The 18,516-nt window shown below is 42.3% G+C and overlaps 2 protein-coding genes across 5 annotated transcripts; both read right to left on the reverse strand.

The window, feature by feature from the left end:
* Window positions 1-261: 261 nt before the first annotated feature.
* Window positions 262-11,236, reverse strand: LOC117872135 (polycomb complex protein BMI-1). 3 transcript variants are annotated; one of them, XM_034760285.1, is made up of 10 exons: window positions 10,714-11,236; window positions 5,683-5,816; window positions 5,226-5,322; window positions 4,432-4,487; window positions 4,282-4,332; window positions 3,894-4,002; window positions 3,762-3,807; window positions 3,070-3,168; window positions 2,482-2,562; window positions 262-2,396 (listed from the first exon to the last, which is right to left on the reverse strand). In XM_034760285.1, exons 2-10 carry the CDS (start codon window positions 5,792-5,794, stop codon window positions 2,067-2,069), a joined length of 981 nt encoding a protein of 326 aa, XP_034616176.1. In that variant the 5' UTR covers window positions 5,795-5,816; window positions 10,714-11,236; the 3' UTR covers window positions 262-2,066. The 3 variants fall into 3 exon arrangements, with proteins under 3 accessions (XP_034616176.1, XP_034616177.1, XP_034616179.1); XM_034760286.1 differs by lacking the exon at window positions 10,714-11,236 and adding an exon at window positions 6,480-7,495; XM_034760288.1 differs by lacking the exon at window positions 10,714-11,236 and adding an exon at window positions 6,474-7,495.
* Window positions 11,237-13,345: 2,109 nt separating this feature from the next.
* COMMD3 (COMM domain containing 3) lies at window positions 13,346-18,017 on the reverse strand. Of its 2 annotated transcripts, XM_034760289.1 has the most exons (8): window positions 17,842-18,016; window positions 16,067-16,178; window positions 15,904-15,967; window positions 15,784-15,818; window positions 15,391-15,451; window positions 15,247-15,303; window positions 15,092-15,151; window positions 13,346-14,021 (listed from the first exon to the last, which is right to left on the reverse strand). In XM_034760289.1, exons 1-8 carry the CDS (start codon window positions 17,978-17,980, stop codon window positions 13,962-13,964), a joined length of 588 nt encoding a protein of 195 aa, XP_034616180.1. In that variant the 5' UTR covers window positions 17,981-18,016; the 3' UTR covers window positions 13,346-13,961. The 2 variants fall into 2 exon arrangements, with proteins under 2 accessions (XP_034616180.1, XP_034616181.1); XM_034760290.1 differs by lacking the exon at window positions 15,092-15,151 and having other exon boundaries at window positions 17,842-18,017.
* Between the last annotated feature and the right edge of the window lie 499 nt (window positions 18,018-18,516).

Consider the following 18,516-nt stretch of genomic DNA (forward strand, 5'->3'; position numbering starts at 1 on the left):
TGTCAACATTTGAGAATTAACCACTTAGTCCCAAGAACTATTCAGGTGAAATAAAGAACTCTGCTTGTTTACTATGCATGCATCTGAAATAAATCAGCACTCTTAAGACAATTGTGTTATTTTCATTCTATGGTGACCTGTTCTATTTACCGAAACCTGTCATACACACACACACAGAGTATTTCAGTAACAACACTCTATTTGTCCTTTCATATCACATGATTAACAAAGCTTATTTGCTATTTATTGAATGAAGTATCCCTTTTATTTGTTTGATCAATTATAAATGAAAGATATTCCTGTATATAAAACTGAACGTTTTAACTGCTGAAGTGGAACTGTACATGTTTACTACAGGAAAAAATATCAAATCTCGTTTAACAAGACATTATACATCAATAATCCCTGTGGCGGATTTGCAGTCACCTGATCTATAAAAACAAGCAGGACAAGTAACAGCAATTTATATGCAAAAGTAATGATTTAATGACTATAAGCAAGACAAAGCAATAGAATTGTGCTTCTGTTGCAGACTGGAGACAATGAAATGTTTAACTACAATTTTCCCGTACAAACATGAAACAATATCCATATAGAATAAACACCCTCACAAATGTATAAATGGTGGGTGATGAACACACATGAAGTTCGACCAAAGCAAAGCACAAACTGAAAAGTGTTCGGGGCTATTCATATTTTAAGTTAAAAGTGTTCCTTCTAGTTCAAAAATAAGACCTTTGGAAGCCTCTGATAAAATGCTCCTATTGGCAGAACATTAAAGAAGAGGCGTTCTCCACAGTTTATTGGAAATATTAAAGTACCTGTTAAATGTTAATGAAGTTAGTACTGTACCATATACATATATATTAAAACAAATTTAGATAAAATGCCTTCATCCAGCAACCTGCTGGTTCCTTAAAATTTATACCACATATTTTATGGCTTCTATAATGATTCCATGTGCTTTTTAAAAACACAATTCCATCACACCAAATAATAAAACTAACCAAACAGGTAAATCACTTCCATGTTCCTTAATTTTTCTTCACTGCACCATTTAAACTATTAGTATCGTTGGGTAAAAGTAAAAATATATCACTTGAAACAAGATAAAGCCCATAAAATCCTATTAAGATTGCCAATTGCTTTCAGGTTAACAGAGATTTGTGATAGCTCTCAAAGACTGAAGCTTTCACACACATACAAAGTGTTCTCTGCAATATCAGCAAAATTCAAACAGGTGGCATCTGCAAGGGTCGAACCAGTTTGGAAATTTAACAACCATATCATGAGTGCATGAAACACAATATTTTCTTTATAGTATTTATAAATATATCATACAATACTGTTTCCTGTTATGTCATATACCAATATGGCATTGTACAACAAGCATAATGCCATCTGATTCTTACAAAAGCGAATCATTTAAACAAAGTCAGTAAATAAAACGGTAATACCCGCTTTTAGGCATACAAATTGTAAAACTGAAGTTTACTTTCATTTTGATCGGTTCTGCGCAGCAACAGAAAAGTAAGGATGCAACATAAGAATCAAAATGGCTAATACGCAAGAAATAGTTATTCACAGTGACATGGCTACATATATGCATTATTCTATGCATATTCTTTCCGTTTTGTTGCATTTCAAGATGAAAAAGCAGTTGCTTTCTACAGGTTCACAAAACAGCATAATAACAATAACAATTGAAGAGAATGTAATGTAGGAGTTAGTCTGGATTAACAAACTACATCCCAAGGTTTATATCCACTTCCGGAGCTTCCCACGTCTAAACGATGGGGACAGAAATCACTCCACCTCTTTCCTAACACATCATGGTATACTTCTGTTTGCTTCCCAGTCCTTTGAAAATAATTCTTTACAGAACAATCTTTCGTTGTAATTAACGTCCATATAAACAGTCACCTAGTCCATCTTTCATAGCCAAGTTCGGTGTCACTACAAAAGAAAGCGATTTGGACGATAGTCACATGTATTAGCATCTATAAAGCTGTAATGGCATGAAGAGATCTATATAAATCAGGGTTTTCGGCAGTCTCATTGAGGTGTCAGCCCGACGAAGTTGCTGAAGAGCCATTTATTGATGTTTTCCGCGCTCTGTTGGTAAAGGAGGATTGGTGGTTACTGGTGGGGCTGCTGCTGGTTCCATTCATAGTACTAGAGATATGAGGAAATTGAGGATGGGGAGACTGCACTGGAGTGCTGGGGCTGGGCAAACAAGATGAAGTAGAGGGGATGCCTCCTGCTGGGCTGCTTGCCTTGTCACTCCCAGAGTCACTTTCTAATTCTCCGCTATTATTTAAGCCTTCTCTCTGGTGGCTGATCTTCATTCTTTTGCAAGTCGGTCGAACTCGATACTTCAGAGGAAGAGGTCCATTCTGCAAAACAAAGAGAAGGCACTATAAGCACACTCTCTGCACCAGTAAAGATTACAGCGTGAGAAGAGGAACGGCAGGTATTTACCCTTCTCCAAGTGTAAATATAGGCAATATCCATTAGTGTATAGTAGTCCTTCAAAGGTTCCTCTTCATACATCACATCGATCTATTTTTAAGACATTAACCCTTCAATTAATAAGTATCAGAATAGAATAACTTAAAGCATAATATATTTTTCTTCCAGGGAAAAGTGATCTGAAAGGAATATTATCAATGGGACTTCAAAACCTTTTACTCCAAAACTGCCTGGCAAAGGAGAACTTTTGATACGTACTATTTATCTGGCATATATGAAAACAGTATTTAATTTTGTTAAAAGTCTATGCAAAATAACTTCCTCAGTATTTAGAAGGCAGAAATAAATTTGAAAAAATTACAGCACAAACACAAATGCTTCTGTGGGATTTTAAAGTATTTTCTTATTTCTTACAAAATATTACATTATACATTTTAAATATGGTTAGTTCTTATTATTTTCTGGTTCTCAGTTAAACAACTAATTAGAAACCCACTTGAAAATAAAATAAATAAACAACAATACAGCTAACCAGCTCTGGAAGGTTTAGAATAAAAGGACTGTTAAACAAAACAAAACAAAAAAATATCCAGGTACCTGAAAAGTATTAGGTATGTCCATTTTACTTCGGAGAAACTTTCGTAGATGCATCACTGTCATTGCTGCAGGGCAGCGTAAATATCTTTTGTCATTCACCTAACAGTATATTTGGAAAAAGTCAGTCCATGTACTGAGAACAAACAGCACATTTTAACTGTTTAATTTAGGATGACACAGTATAATTGACTAAAAGCATACAAACTTTATAAAATGACCAACTACAGTTTTAAGATTGCTATTGAGAATTCCTTATCAATAAAATTGGAAATAGGCACTAAATACTAAAAAAAATTGCAGAGCAAAATCAATACTATATAAGTAATTGTATATGTAAGGGGGCTAAAACAGATGAAACATCTCTACTAATAATATTTTAAAAAAGTGATTATATTTTAAAAATTCAAATGGTCTTTCTTCTAATAAATGACATTTAAAAAATAAAAGTAAACTACTTCAGTTTCCATTTTAAAAGTATTAACACAGCTTCTATTTTGTCCACCAAAGTAATTTCTTTCTATCTATAACAGTAAGAGGTTGCAAACCTCTGTTTAATATCTTTTTATGGGGGTTGTTTCTTCTGGCAGATAGATGCATGTAATTATTTATTTAGCTCACCCACCAAACTGTCCAAAAAGTAATTTTTGTTTTTCTGTCTAGGCTTTTGTCTCTAGTAAAGATAGATTATTTACCTCATCCTTTGATTTCTCTCTCTCTTTATTTCCTTTCCGTTCCAATCTGGAGAAAACAATGAAACAATTACAACAAATAATAGATAGAGCTGTTAATACTGATAAACATAAAATATTGCCCACAGAACTTGCCTATTCTGGTCAAAGAATTCAATGGATAAGCTTATTATCTCGTCATCTGTTATAATTCTTTTGTCTTCGTCTGCAACTTCTCCCCTGTCTTCATTAGAGCCATTGGCAGCTGCACAGAAATTTCCACAATAGTTTATATTTTTAAATTAAAATCAGACAGAATGGCAATTCTCAGTAACAGGGAAAACCTCAATACTAAGATAATGTATTAGTATTTAAGTAGCCATTATTATATCTTTAATCAGAAACCTGAATCTAGGGTGTCTTAAATGTATTTATGGTTAAATAATTTATAAATTAAAGAGAAAATATTAAGATGTCTTAGCTAAAGTATAAGGTCCAGTCTGTGTTATTTTTACCAAAAGTTTAATAAACTAGAAAGTTTTACCATCAGCTGATGGATGAGCTGCATAAAAATCTCTTCTCCTTTTCATTTCATCTGGATGGGAAAGCATATATGTTTCATTTAGTTTACTCTGTACTATAGCTAAAAAAGCAGCATAGTAATTATGTATTGTTATTTGATTTAACTACTTACTTTTGAAAAGGCCTGGTACTAGTTTGTACACAATATCTTGGAGAGTTTTATCGGACCTAAAAAAACAACAACCCCAAAATACAAATAAGCAAATGCAGCAACACTTGAATAAAAGTTACAGCTCTTCATTTACAATCAATCCCGTAGCAATGAGGGATCGTCTACAAAAATAAAATGCTCAGCTATATTAAAATTAACCCACAAGACTTTACAAACAAATTGACGTTATTAAAATAAAGTTTAACTCTTTTGCAATTTATCTGACTGAAAATATTTTCTGTCCACCAGCAATCTATCTCGTATAGTGTTCACTCAGTCTGAATGAAGGCCTTTTAAAAACCTGTAACCACCAACCAAAATGAGCAGATAAACATCACAAAGGAGCAATGAAGGATCCTGCTGAAGGATGAGGACTTTTTTTTAAGGTTTAACTTTTCCTTTTAAGTTTCATAAATATTTTTGATGTTTCTGAAGAACAGTTAAGAGGTTGCACTGCAGGATGTCTGTGTGAAATGGAACATGGAGATGCAAAATATGGGATTGTGATAAATAAGGAGAGGGAAAAGGACATTGTTCAAGCGGCTAGTGTATTCCAAAAAATACAAAAACTTTCTGTCTCGCATCCAGTCAAGTCTTCGATTTCAATCCGTGACAAGACTCCAAAGACAGCACATAGGCAAACGTTAGCATGTAAATTGACAACTCCTCTCAGTTTTAAATTGTAGATGAAGAGATAACATCAAAATAATCACAGCTAGACCCCTTTTATAAAGTAAAATTACATTTTCTCCTACCTTATATTCAAAAGCGGTCTGGTTTTGTGAACTTGGACATCACATATAGGACAATACTTGCTTGTCTCCAAATAACGTACGATACACGTCTTACAGACTATAAGTAAAAACACGGAAGGCTTTTAGTAATATTATTAGATAATACTCAAATATGGACAGAGGTGCGATTTTTACACCATGCAAGCTAATAAATGGTCCACTGTCAGAAATGCGCTGCTTAAGCTAAACAAGTTCTCTAATTAGCTGCAATTAACGTGAAACTGAGACGCTCGGTGTGTATATAGATAGACACACTACGTTAACAAAGACTAAGGCTTTTGTCAAATGAAATGTGAACAAATCGTCTTTCGCACAAATCTGCATATTGGATGTTCTAGCTAATAGCTCCGTTTTTCCGGTTGCACGGGAAAGGTGCGAAGCAGCACAGGGACAATGCGAAGAGCCTTACTGTACTTACAGGAGTGTAGACACTCTATGATGGTTGTTGCATCAATGAAGTATCCGCCACAGAGCACACACATGAGATGGGGGTTTAGCTCGGTTATTTTGATTCTGGTTGTTCGGTGCATTTTTGCTTAAGAAAAGGCGGCTCTGAAAGACACACACAGAGGACCATTGACTAGGGGACGAGCTCAGTGTCCCAGAGACGGAGATCCCGCGTTTCCCCACCCACGCTGAAGTTGCATCCCCAAAACGCAGGGAAATATGGAAGGAGACCGGAGGGGGAGAAGTGGCCAGACAGGGAATTGCGGGCGGGCGCGATGCCCGGGTGACACAGCCCAGGGAAATGTCCCGGCCAGAGGTGCCTGCAGCCCCGCGTTGGGGGCCGGGGTCCAAGCCCTTTGCCAGCTCCGGGAGGGCGAGCCTGCTGCACAGCACCTACCCGCTCCCCCGCGGGTGCTGCGGTTACTCGCTGGCCCAGATCCCCTCGGCGCGGCTGGAGCCCGCAGCCCGGGGAGCGGAGGGAGCCGGGTCCCCTCTCCGTGGGGCGGGCCGGGCACGGGGCTGCAGGGGAGCCACACAAAGGGGAACCGGCGTCTCCCGCTGCGCCCGCCCTGGCATTTCCGGAGAGCCTGGGGTGGGGATGGGGGACACGCACCTCGGAGCTGCTCCGGCCGGCCCCGGGGGCTGCCCGCTGCCCACCCGGCCGGGGCTGGGGTCCGGGCGGCGGCCGCTCCCCCCTCGCGCCGCGCTCGGTGCAGGCTCGGGACTGCTCAGCTATCCGAGGGGGTTGCTATAGCAACTTACACTTACACTTGGCATCCTGCCACCGCTGGGAACACACGAGAGCCAGGCGGGGGGGAGCCGGGGAGAGGATGCGGGCCGGGGGAAGCCGGGCCGGGGAGGGGGCGCGGCCCGGCCAGGCTGCGGGTGTCTGCGAAGCGGCGCCGGGCAGAGCCTGGGCCTGAAGGAACCTAGGCTGGGGTGCAGCTGGGGGAGGTGGTGTCCGGCGCGGAGGGGGCTGGTGGGGCCGGGCTCAGCAGAGCGGCCGCACGCTCCCGCAGGGTGCAAAGGGAGCGGAGCCGGATTTGGAAGGGAAGGATGGGGGTGGGGGTGGGGGCTGAAAGCGGAGCTGGTGGTGGGAGGGGTCTCGGGCGGCCAGAGAGCTGAGCCAAGCCGGTGTTGGGGTCTTAGACTAGTGGAGGCAAATGCAAGAGGCTCCTCCCGAGTCTCGGCCATTTCGGATCCTCTCAGGGGCCTCTATCCACGTCGACTCGGTGCAAGGAGCTTGTCTGAGATCGTTCCTCTTCCCCTCTGCTCCCTCCCTCTCCCAGCCCAGCCCAGCCGAACCGCATTCCCAGGCAGATCCCCCTAGCTCGCCAGCTGTAGACTTCGCCCCAGCTCCCTGCGATCGCATTACCGAGATGTTTATTTAACTGGGTCTCGTTTTAACGCTTTTTGGGGTCTAAAATGAAATTCTCCCGCGGCTCGGACAGAAACGGTGCAAAGTTTTGCTAAGGTGAAAAGCGATTTGCAATAAGGGGGTGAGGTGTCCGTTTGGGAGGAAGCCGGTGTGCAAATCTCAGACTGTTTGAACAAATCACCTTTTGAGCAATAAAAGCTACTTTAAACAGTGCGGGAGTGACAATATGCAAAGAACCACGTGACCCGACCATTCCTAAAGCTAAATCAACACCTTGTCAACGCTGTGCAGCGACAGGAGTGAAAAACAAATGTCATTTTCCCAGCCCGCAGCCTACAAACCCCCATCGGCTGCAACAACACTAACAAAAATCATATATAGGAAAGAATAAGAGGGAAAAGAGTAAACTCCATCACTTGCTTTCAACTAGAACCTGAACAGTGTGACATAACGATGCTGCTCAAATGCATGCCAGTCACCTCCCCATTCCAGTGCTCCCACTCCACGACCAAGTTTCCTGATCTCACCCTTCCTGGGACAAAGTCTAGAAGCTACCCTCGACTGAAATGCCTGAGTTTATGAAACTCGCTGTTGGATAGTGCTTGAGATTCTCCCCAGATCCTCGCAAGCTTCGATACCAAGCAGTGAAACCCAACGATACCAACCAGGTTCCGAAACGTTGTAAATGTCAGTCAAACTGGCCAGGTGAGGGATACAACATTTCTGAGAAAGTGTCCACAGCGCCCACGAGCGACCTGAGCAAGAAAACTTCACTTGCTGCTACATGAGACTCTCTGAACGAGCTATGTACAGTAGACAAACTCTCCAATATTAAATGATTGCGAGCCATGTGCAAAGGGCTATGGTGAGGTGATATCCCCAAGGCTGAGTGTGGCACCGCGCAGGGAGTCAAGACACAAATGTCACTGTATTCTGATTCCAAAGATCGCCTCAACAGTCTCCAACCTGCCACTCTTTTTTATTGATATCGACAGCATGTTTTTGTACGAGAGGATAAATGCAAGGCGGCTTTACTTCAGTCTCTGAAGTATATTACTGCAATGCCATTGACCTGGGGTTTCTTACATTACTCAAATATGAATAGGCTGCTGCTTTCGCTATTCTGTATTTTATTTGTTAAACCCAACACCGTGTAAATCATACACATCTATATTGCAAAATAAACCGTGGCAGAGGTCACATAGGACGGTTGGTTTAGAATTCTTCCCAAGCCCTGATATACCAGGGCAGCCCTTCAAAAGACATTAACACATGTTTTATTTCACGCTAGCGTAGCCTCTTCCTAAATGGAGAATTTATTCAACCGTGATCCTTGTTTAGTCGCAGCATCCCCTACCGCATATTATTTATAGCCTAAAGTTAACTCTTTTTCTGCTAATCGCATACTATGAGCTGTCTTTGAAATCTGTGATCTCATGCAGCAAACTGAATCAAACACCCAAATACTTACTACAAGTCAACTGGTACACACACACTATATATTTTACTACAGCAAAACCTGACCGTCATATTTTGGTTAGAGGAAAATCCTTTCAGGTTTTTCTACTGGTATTAACGTTAAGAATCCATAGATTCACCACAGCCAACACAAACTGTCCCTTAACATGAATATATATATATATAGTTACACACACAACCAAAAAAACTTCAACTAAATGTAACAATACATGATGGTAAAACTTGCTAGCGGTAAACAGTGACAGCCAACTGACTGTTCAGAGGCCTTACATGGGTTATGTCAAAATGAAGAAAAACAGAAGCACGTTCTTGTGGTTATAATCAGCTAGACTATGAAAAAAATCTGAGTGCAATAAACTATCTAATTCGGTTTTCCAGGTGTGTAACAAAGTATGCCTAAAATATAGGTAACTTCATTCAGACGGTTTTGCGTACTTTGCACCTATATCCACTCGAAGAACTGGCTGTTCAGTAATAACAAGCCTGTCATCTAAAGCCTTATTATCTTTAGGAATAAGAGCCACTTTTACTATGAATACTATTATTGTCCCTTCACTAAAGAATGTCCACATATGTTTTAAAGGAGCTGTAAGGATAGTATTTCCCCAAAGAACGTCTTTGCACAGCATATTGTAGTAAAGAAAGAACTGAAGAATGGCAGCAGAGGGTAAAAATCCCCCAGCCTTTAAAATCAGGCTCATAAATTTAACTACTTGAAGTACCCAATCAGTCTACCTAAATAAACTAACATGTGAATTTGTAGGTATCGCCATGATCTGGTATAGATCAATAGTTTGCATCTCTGGTAAATTGCAACAAAAGTCTGTCTTAGTTTACGGGATGTATTGTAAATAGCGCCTCTAAGCATTTTTAGTGGATTACATTTCCAGAATTTCTCTAGTCTTTAAGAGTCCTGTAAAATAAAGAAACACTGGCTACTATAAACTATGCAGAAAACTACTGAATGCTATACTTGGCGTTGGGTATATATGTCTAAATTTTCCTAAACTTTATGGAGAGCGGGGCACGACGCTTAGTTTTTAGATTCTGTAAAATGACGATTTTCCTTTTATATAAATTGATTTTTTTCTGCTTCTCTTTTCTTGTTTACTTCCAAATATTAACAATAAATGGCTAGGAAAGCGCCAAGTTGTGTATTGTCAAGGCCACACACAATTACATAAACATATACAATCAACTTTCTAGTACCACCCATAAACAGCCCGAGGAGTAAATCCACGGCATCTTAAAGACTTTACCAAGAAGTTCATGTTAATTTACCCTTCCCGGGCTTAGAAGGAAAATACCAGTTAAAGAAAAAAAAGTCATTCAAAAAAACCCATTATGTCCTGCAGTCACACCATCTTCGCTATGGTAAATCTGCACACCCAATTTTCAAGGATCACAGTCCAGTGATTTATTCACAAAAAGTTATTTTTCAACTTTGGTCTCCCCTGTCCCCCCTCAACAGGTACAAGCCCAGAAACTTTAGCATTTTAAGCACAAATGCAAACGGAGGCATTGGAAACAACTGGGAACCGCCATCTTACAAGCCATCAAATTTCACAGAAGTGTTTGTCCAACTTAAGTTAATAACATTTTCTTTGCGGTCCCCCCCGGTCTAACAACCCCCCCAGCAGGATCACTACCCCCCAGTGGCCCTATCTCTATAAAATGGGTGCAGTATTTCACACTTTAAACCCCCCCAAGCATATTTCTTTCGGAGAGGACTGAAATCTCTTGACCTAGGCAGCTCCAGATTTCATGAACCGTCCCCGTTTAATCAAAATCTGCCTTTAAACAAAGGGCGCTGAGGCCGGGCTGGAAACAGGGACTGGAAATATAAATATTCTCCTAGGGGGCCATGTGCACAGAAACATTTTAGGGGGCAGCTGGGGAAAGAAAGGAACTAAAATTTGCAAATGTGGGTGCGTAACGAAAGTGAGTGCACAGGCTGCTGCTGCTGCTGTGTGAGTCTGTGTGTGTGTGTGTGTGTGGTTGGAGCAGCCTGTCAGCGCTTTTCGCATACGGAGAGCTTGGGGGACATCTAGGCTCCCCTTTGCAGCCCCCAAACCGGCCTAAACCCGCCGCCAAGCCCCCTCCGCCCCCCGTCCTTGGCAAGGAGACACCTCGCTTTATACATACCCGGAAAAAGGAGCCGGTGGGTGATGATCGGAGCGGCCAAAAAAGACAATGAAAGTTAAAAGTCGTTCAGCAGAAAATGAATGTGAGCCAAGCGGCCATCTTGAAATGAACTGCAGACGCTGTCAATTGCAATAAGCTTATTGCTGCTGCTGCTGCTGCTCTCAGCTCATGTTAGTTACAAAACAATCGGGTTTTCTCCTCTCCTCCACCGACCCTTCTCACTCCCTCTGTCTCTCTCCCTCTGAGTCTGGTTTTTGGGTGGCTGAGGAGCTGGGAGTTTAAAATCTTTCTAATCCGGATGGGTTCTGTCTCCACCAGCCCATTGTCTCCCCCTCGGCCCCCTGCTCTGCCTCTTGGTCTCCTTTTTATTATTATTATTTCATAGTTGTTGGTGGGGAAACAGGGAAGGGAGGGCGGAGGAGGGAAAAAATGCAACGCTGAAGGCACACAGTGGAAACTGACACCGTCCCCAAAATGGCTCAGAGTTCGCCCGCCCCGCCAGCATCACGTGGGGCTCCTCATTCCTTAAGGGTGGCCTGGGAATTAGTGTCGGTGTAGTCGGAGCCCGTCAGCCTCCCCATGACCCAATCCCACAACTCAGCCGCCACCTCCCCCTCCTCGCACGCCACCCCCTCCCCCTTCCACTCCACACACACTCTGCCTGTTCCTCCTCCTCCCCCTACCCTGCACACACACAGACCCTGCCTATTCCTCCTTTTCCCCGCTGCACACACGCTGCCCCGGCCCCCCCGCTACTCACATTCCCCACTTCTCCGCTTCCCTCCGCACTACACACTTTGCCTTTTCCTCCTCTCCCTCCACACCCCTTCGATCCCTATTCTTCTCCCCCGCTGGCTACAGACACTGCGAGCCTGCTACCCCTCCTTCCATTCACACACACTCCCCGCTCTGCACACACGGTCCATGCCTCCTCTCGACACACACCGCCTCCGTCCTCCTCCTCGCCCCACATCTACACACACCAGCTGCCGCCTCCTCTGCCCACCTTTCCTGCCCCATCTCTGCACAGCTAAGGGCTGTACACACCCAGAGCTGCCTCTTCCCCACGCTCTGCTCACACCCCCTTCTATCCCACGGCCGCGCTCACCACGCGGGCTCTCCTCACTACTCCACACACACGGTGCCCATTCTTCCCCCTCCACTCCACGCATCTCCTCCAGTCCTTGCCCGCACTGTGCGACTGCCCGGGAGTTCCCCCACTGAGCACACGCATCCCCCCATCCCTCGACACATAACACTTGCCCCCGTCGATGCACACACACAATTCCCTGCCTCCTGCCCCCACTCTGCACATCGTGCTCCTGTCCCTCTTCCATCTGCAAACAGTCCCACGGCTGCCTTTCCACACTGCTATTCACACACCGCCTGCGTCCTGCTTCCTCCACATCCACATGCCACCATCAGCCTCCGCTCCTCTATTCCACCTTCCTTCCCCTCTACACTCAGCACAGATCCCCCTCCTCTGCACATACCCTCTTCCCCCTTCCAGACACACACACCACCTTCCCGGGCCCGCCTTTCCACCAGACTCTTACCCCTTCCTCACTCTCTTCTATACATACGCGTCGGTCTCCGTTTTCATCCAGACCCTTGTTGCCTCTGCATCCTCCACCCCCAGCATACCCATCCTGCTCCTCACTGCATCCTCCACACGCCCTGACACCTCCTGCCCCCCCACCCCCACTCCTGCCACATGTATCCTGTCCCCAGTGCATCCTGCGCGCACGCCTGGCTCCCTACTATCCCCCGGGCATATTCCTTCTTCCTCTCCCACCCTGACTGACTCGGCCCCTCCTATCGCTCCCCCAGGCACGGCGCTGCTTGCTGGGTCTGTGCCCAGCTCCTGTTCCCCCGCGGGACACAGCCCCTGTGTGGACGGAAGGCTCCCTCGTGTTGGACACAGTCCACCACAGCGTAAAGCTGCCAAGGCTAAAGCTCCGCTCTCCGCCCGTTCCGGGGGCTTGCTCGCCAGAGGGGCTACGATAGAGAATGTGGGTCCCTGAGGGAAGAGATCATACCAGGGAGTATTGACCGACGGGGGAGGGGAGTGGGCAAGGTCAGTCGCATCTTAACTTCCCCTCCTTTGACGTCCTAGGATCGCTGCAGAGCAGTAAACCCCCTGCCTGGCTCCGGGCTTTAATGAAGGAGTGGCAGCGCTGTACCCAACAGCGGCAGTCCTCACCTGAGCACCTCCGCGTTTTGGCCGAGGCAGGACTACAGGAGCCAACCCCGCTTTTGCATTTAAACCGGTGCTTATTCTCTTCAGCAATTGAATTCCTCCCGCCCGTTGATTAAAGACAGCGGCTGCGAGGAAGAGGATCAGTAGGAGAAGAGTTATGTATCAACACTAATTTCATACACAGGGTATAATTTCTGGAGGGACAAGCTTCCAGCTAGTAGGGTGGAAGATGTGTGTGTGAAGAGGTTGTGGAGACAACGTAGGTCCCATTTCAGTTCCAACTCTACATCCTCACTGAAATAACGGAGGATGGACTTCTCAACGAGAGCAGACCTTGACCCATTGCCTGCCTCTGTGGAGTGGTGCTTGCTCTGAGTTTTTAATGCGTAAATCCGGGGCAAGATCAAGGACTGGCAGTTTTACCTCCAACTGTAAAGTTTGAGTGAATTTTAATCTCACACAAGGTGCAACATCACTTGGAGTGAAGGATACAGCAATGGACGGACAACGGCATTACAATCTAACAAATTATATCGATAGAACCTTAACAGTATCGCACTGAACTAGTTTTTGCCTTTTGAAGGATAATACTGTTCCTCCAAGGAAAGGTCATTTTAAACGGAGCTGCTGTTTCCTCGCCTTGGGAACTTTTCATCCACAAAAATGGAGAGAAGAAATTAATCCATTTTATTATAACGTGTGGAAAAAATATCAGAAAAATAATATTTCAGAAGCACAAAGTAAAATAAAGTGAATATTTTAAAGACAAATCAATTATCTAGCCATCTAATGTAAGAATAGTTGTGATAAGAAAACAGGACTTTAACAAAGAACATAAATTGGACTGCACAGAAAGAGTAGTTACACTTACTAGAATACAGAATTTCAGATTAAATAGCTGATACATAAGTAACAAGGTCTAAGAGTTTGAACTACATGAGATTTTAAAAAGAAGAAAATTGATTCATCATGTTCCCTACGAAGAAACTGTTAGGAGTCAGTGCACTTTTCTTCCTCTTGAACCCGGTGGATTGTCAATGTCCTTCGATCACATCTGAGAGGCTCTTTCTAGGCTTTTTGCTGCATCTTTTAGTTTTCCAACTAAATCCTAAAAGATGGAGTACTTCATTTTAGAACATATTTTGGAACAACTGGCTATTAATAGAGACAAATATACATTATTTTTAGATACTCAAAATGGGAATAACAGCACTTGCCTCAGAGGACTTTTATATTTGATACAAATGTAAAATGTCTATTAAAGCAATAACTTTTACTACACTTCAATGCTTAAAGTGTTTCACATATATTTGCAAAAAGTAGCGTTTCACATGGATCCGTTACTAAAATACTGAAGTGCATTTTAAAATGAAGATTGTATCAACAGTGTATTCACAGTTAACATTAAAAGATACTTATCACAATAGCCATAGGCAAATTTCAAATATTTTGAAAATATTTAATGACAACTTTTATGCCAACACAATCGTGCAGTCAAAGCATGTCAAATTTAAGTAACTCAGCAAAACCTAAACCTAACCAAAATATATCTTTGCAGGTAAAACAAAGTTTTTGGGAAACATTTCACTTGAGTTTAAAATTTGTAATAGGAATATCTTTGCATCTCCCTCCCCCCCCCAGCCTTTCACAGTTTTTCCCTAATATTTTTCAGGATAACAGTCCTCCAACTACTTAATTACATGCTTAATTGCTAAGCAGAGATCAATGTATATTTCAATTAATTACTTCCTCTTTAGGTGCAATTAGCACCGATTAAAACTCTTCAGTTTATACATTTTAACCAATCATGCAGTGGTTATCCAAATACCATACCATTTTCTCCTTTATATTTTCTCTGTATCACAGGAGATTAAAGTTGTACAAAATTGATGGATTTCTTTTCAGATTAGCATTACATTAAGAAATGTTTTCCATCCGTTTCTAAAGCCATACCAACAAAAGAGTAATTCCTAGGTAACTAACTTCGTGTAGCTGGCAGCTTCACATCAGAAGTACAAACACAATAAAATATTTCATTTAATATGTTTTTACAAAAGGCATTCTTCCCAACCCCATATATTTTTTGAACTGTTTACAAACTTTGCAGTTGATTGACACCCGATCAAAATTCACAGCGCTGGAGTCAAATACAGAAACAGTGATGATATAAGAAAATACCTGTAACTGTTCCATAGTGCAACTAAAACTAACGTCAGGGTGTGATCTTGAGTCGCTGTTCTGAAGGAAAAGAATAACACCTGTTTAATTAAAATGTGTCCTGAGCCTGGAGTTGCCTTTTATCTACTTATACTGGGAAAAGTGATATACAGTACCTCCACATTTAAGGTCACCAAATAGGCAGGTCGATACGTTTTATGAAGCTGGTTGGTCTAAAGTAATAACAAAACACACATAAAAATCAGACATTACCACAGAGAAGGAAATCAAATCAAAGTTTCCTAATGTGGTAAGATTACCTTGATTTGATATTCCAGGCGCCAAGAAACATCGGTTACGTGCAGAGGACACCTGCCTATACTGAAAGATACAATGGTTATGTGTATCCTATCCTAAAAGTAAAGGTCAGTTCTTCAAGGCTAAACAAACGCTAACAAGTTTTTACGATTTTTCTCAAATGATTGTTCAAAAGTTCACAACTTTATTTAAAGAAAAGAGTGTTAAATGGGGAAAGGAAAGTTCATATTTTGTTTAAATTTGTGTTCAAAAGTATTAAATACAATTGAACGATTGTTACTTTAATCATTTAAATAGCTCATTATAAACCCCCCATAATATATTTGGGTTTTTTGTTTGCTTGTTTAAATGATATCTATAACTGAAAAATGATTTCTGTTGACAGAATAACCTACCTTCCCAATATGATTTCCAATGTATCTTTGTTTTTCTGAAAAAAGGAAAACATGTATTTGCCAACTTCTACTGAATGAATAATTATAAAAGGGAAATATAGTTTAAAATTGGCTTAAAACCTGATATTCGGTGCAAAATTGTTCTATTCTCTCTCTATCAAATTTACAGTCTTCTAGATACGTGCTAGAGAGAGAAAAACAGAAGTGTATTAGTCTTTGAATAGAAATTAGCAGTATAATTTAAAGTAACAGCCACTAGAAGAATAGGGTGGCTTCAAAATACCTTATAGTAGATTTGTCGGCTTTGTGTTTTCCAGCCTCCAGTATACAAGTTGCAGCTGCTGCATGACAATGTTTTAATACTGTTGGGTCAATATGTTTCAAGACTGGGTGATCTAAAATAAATGAATTACTGATGATATACTTGTTCCTGAAGCCTGAAAACAACTTAAAAGGGCGTCTCTTTCTTTTTAAAATGAACTGTTCTAAGAAGTTACAAAGTAAAATGTTTCATAATTTAGAGGGTGGAAGGAAACTAAATATGTAGGCAAGTTATTAAACCAAATACAGCACAAAAGACAGGTATTTTCATATTGTGAAAATCATTGCTAATACGTTAGTTTCAGTAATAAGTGGGTACATGCATCTTCCCTCAATCCATTAAAAATCTTACGTATCATAGGGAAACCCTTAACTTCCCATCACCCACCCGCAAGCATTTCTCAAAGCCTTATCACCAGAGACATGGAATTAGAATCTGACCTCGATTATACCAGTATAAATTACTCCGGATTTACACCGGTATAACCGAGATCAGAATCCGGCTCATAAAATTTAAAAGAACATAAATACAAAGGTTTCACAAATTTTCTGAGTATATTAGCTCTTTTTCTCCTAATCGCCCCTTCCATCCAACCCCCACCCCCATTTTATTCAGTTCATTTATGGAATTAAATTCAATGATCCAATTAAGAATAATGTCAATGATAAACTAATTGCACGGATTTGTTGGGATTGCCATAGGAAGAAACATCCCACAGGGAAAACAAAACAAAACAAACACAACTTTTGTTCGTGACCCAGGAGGACTCACGGACACAAATAGGCGGTTGCCTTCGTTTTAATTGCTATATACATCACACAATTAAACACTCAAGCACTCGCGTTTAGTGTAAATACTCCTCCGAATAACAATTTACTTCGGAACTGTCTGCAGATTAAATTTCACCAAAAGACTGATTAACCCCTCCCCCAAGTAAATTAGAATTTTGTTCAACAGTTACAGTTTTAGCTACAATCACCCCCCAAAGTGATTTGCATTTCCCAATAAACATTTTGGACTATATTGCAGTCACTAGCCGAATAATTAAAACAAATCCTGTTGTTCCACCCTACTGCTGTGCGAAGCTGCATGTCAAATGTCAACACACGATTACTTTGCATGTGCAATTACTGACCAGGCAACAGATTTTTATTACCTAAACTGCACTGAAAATAAATGGAGCTGGGAATTAAAAATACTTATAAGGGACATCAACTAAAGACTGGGACTGCAGCTGCCAAAACCAAACTGGACCCACTACCACATACACATTTGACCCATGCCATCTTCATTTTAACCTCTCCCGTTGGCAAATATACGTAGCTTAACCTCCCTACAGAGCTGTTTCGAATAACCAGCCAGGACAAGAAGTGATAGTTACTCAACTGTCCAAAACATCCAAGCTCCTTTCATTTAACTGGAGCTTGCAGTCTCTTTTAGGCCACAAGCGAGAAATGCACAGTTATTTCTGCAGTGAAATAACAAACATGGGGGAAGAACACTACGTGGGGAAGCGATTACATTGGTGTTTGTCTTGCTTGGTGCAGGTGGCATAGTATGCGTTACAGTACAGGGATCTAGGGGTCTGGCTCTAGCTACAATTAGCTGCAAACACAAGTCACAATAATGTAGCAGAAGATAAAAAATAGATCCATTTCCCTCTTTCTCTCCAGCGCCCAGAAAGACACTGCAGGTTCCTTTCCTCTCCTGGCTCTTACTCGAGAAGCAGCGCTTACCTAAAGCTACCTGGTCCGCCTGGGCGTTGAGCAGGCTCTGGAAAGCCGTCTGGAGCAGAACCGTGTAGGCGCTAGGAGAAAAGCAGCCAGAATCGGCTAGGATCTGCAAGCCGCTCTGCACATACTCCGACAGCTCCATTGTGAGCGCTGTGACCTTCGACACACAGCCCACGTGACACCGAGGCTCAGCTGATCTCGCAGCTCCGGAGGAGCTAGAGCGGCGGCGGCGGCGGCTGCTTGTTACAGCCCAGCCCTAGAAAGCGAGAGGAGCTGCTGCTGCTGTTGGAAGCTAGGCACCCTTTCTGCCGAGCTAGACACCACACATAAGTGCTTTTGTATTTACCCCCCCCTCCTGCTTTTCAATGTCCTCTATGTCTCCTTTACCAGGGTAGTAGCAAAGCCATTTTCTAACTAAAAATAATAAAAATCTAATGGACATCCATGAATTTTACACACTTTTGGTGTTAACCCCTCCCCCCCGTTTTTTTTTTTTTTTGCAGTGTAAATACCACCACTGATTTATTTGTAGGGAACAGCCAAGGAAATTCCACGCACACACTGTAAACTGGCTTTACCCTGGCTCTGAACTTTCAATAACTTTCCAGCCCCAGGGAATGCATTTTTTCTCCTCTTTTCTGCTATATATCTTACTATGGTTTACATTATCATTTGTGA

Source organism: Trachemys scripta, chromosome 2 (assembly GCF_013100865.1).
Source record: "Trachemys scripta elegans isolate TJP31775 chromosome 2, CAS_Tse_1.0, whole genome shotgun sequence".
NCBI lineage: Eukaryota > Metazoa > Chordata > Testudines > Emydidae > Trachemys > Trachemys scripta.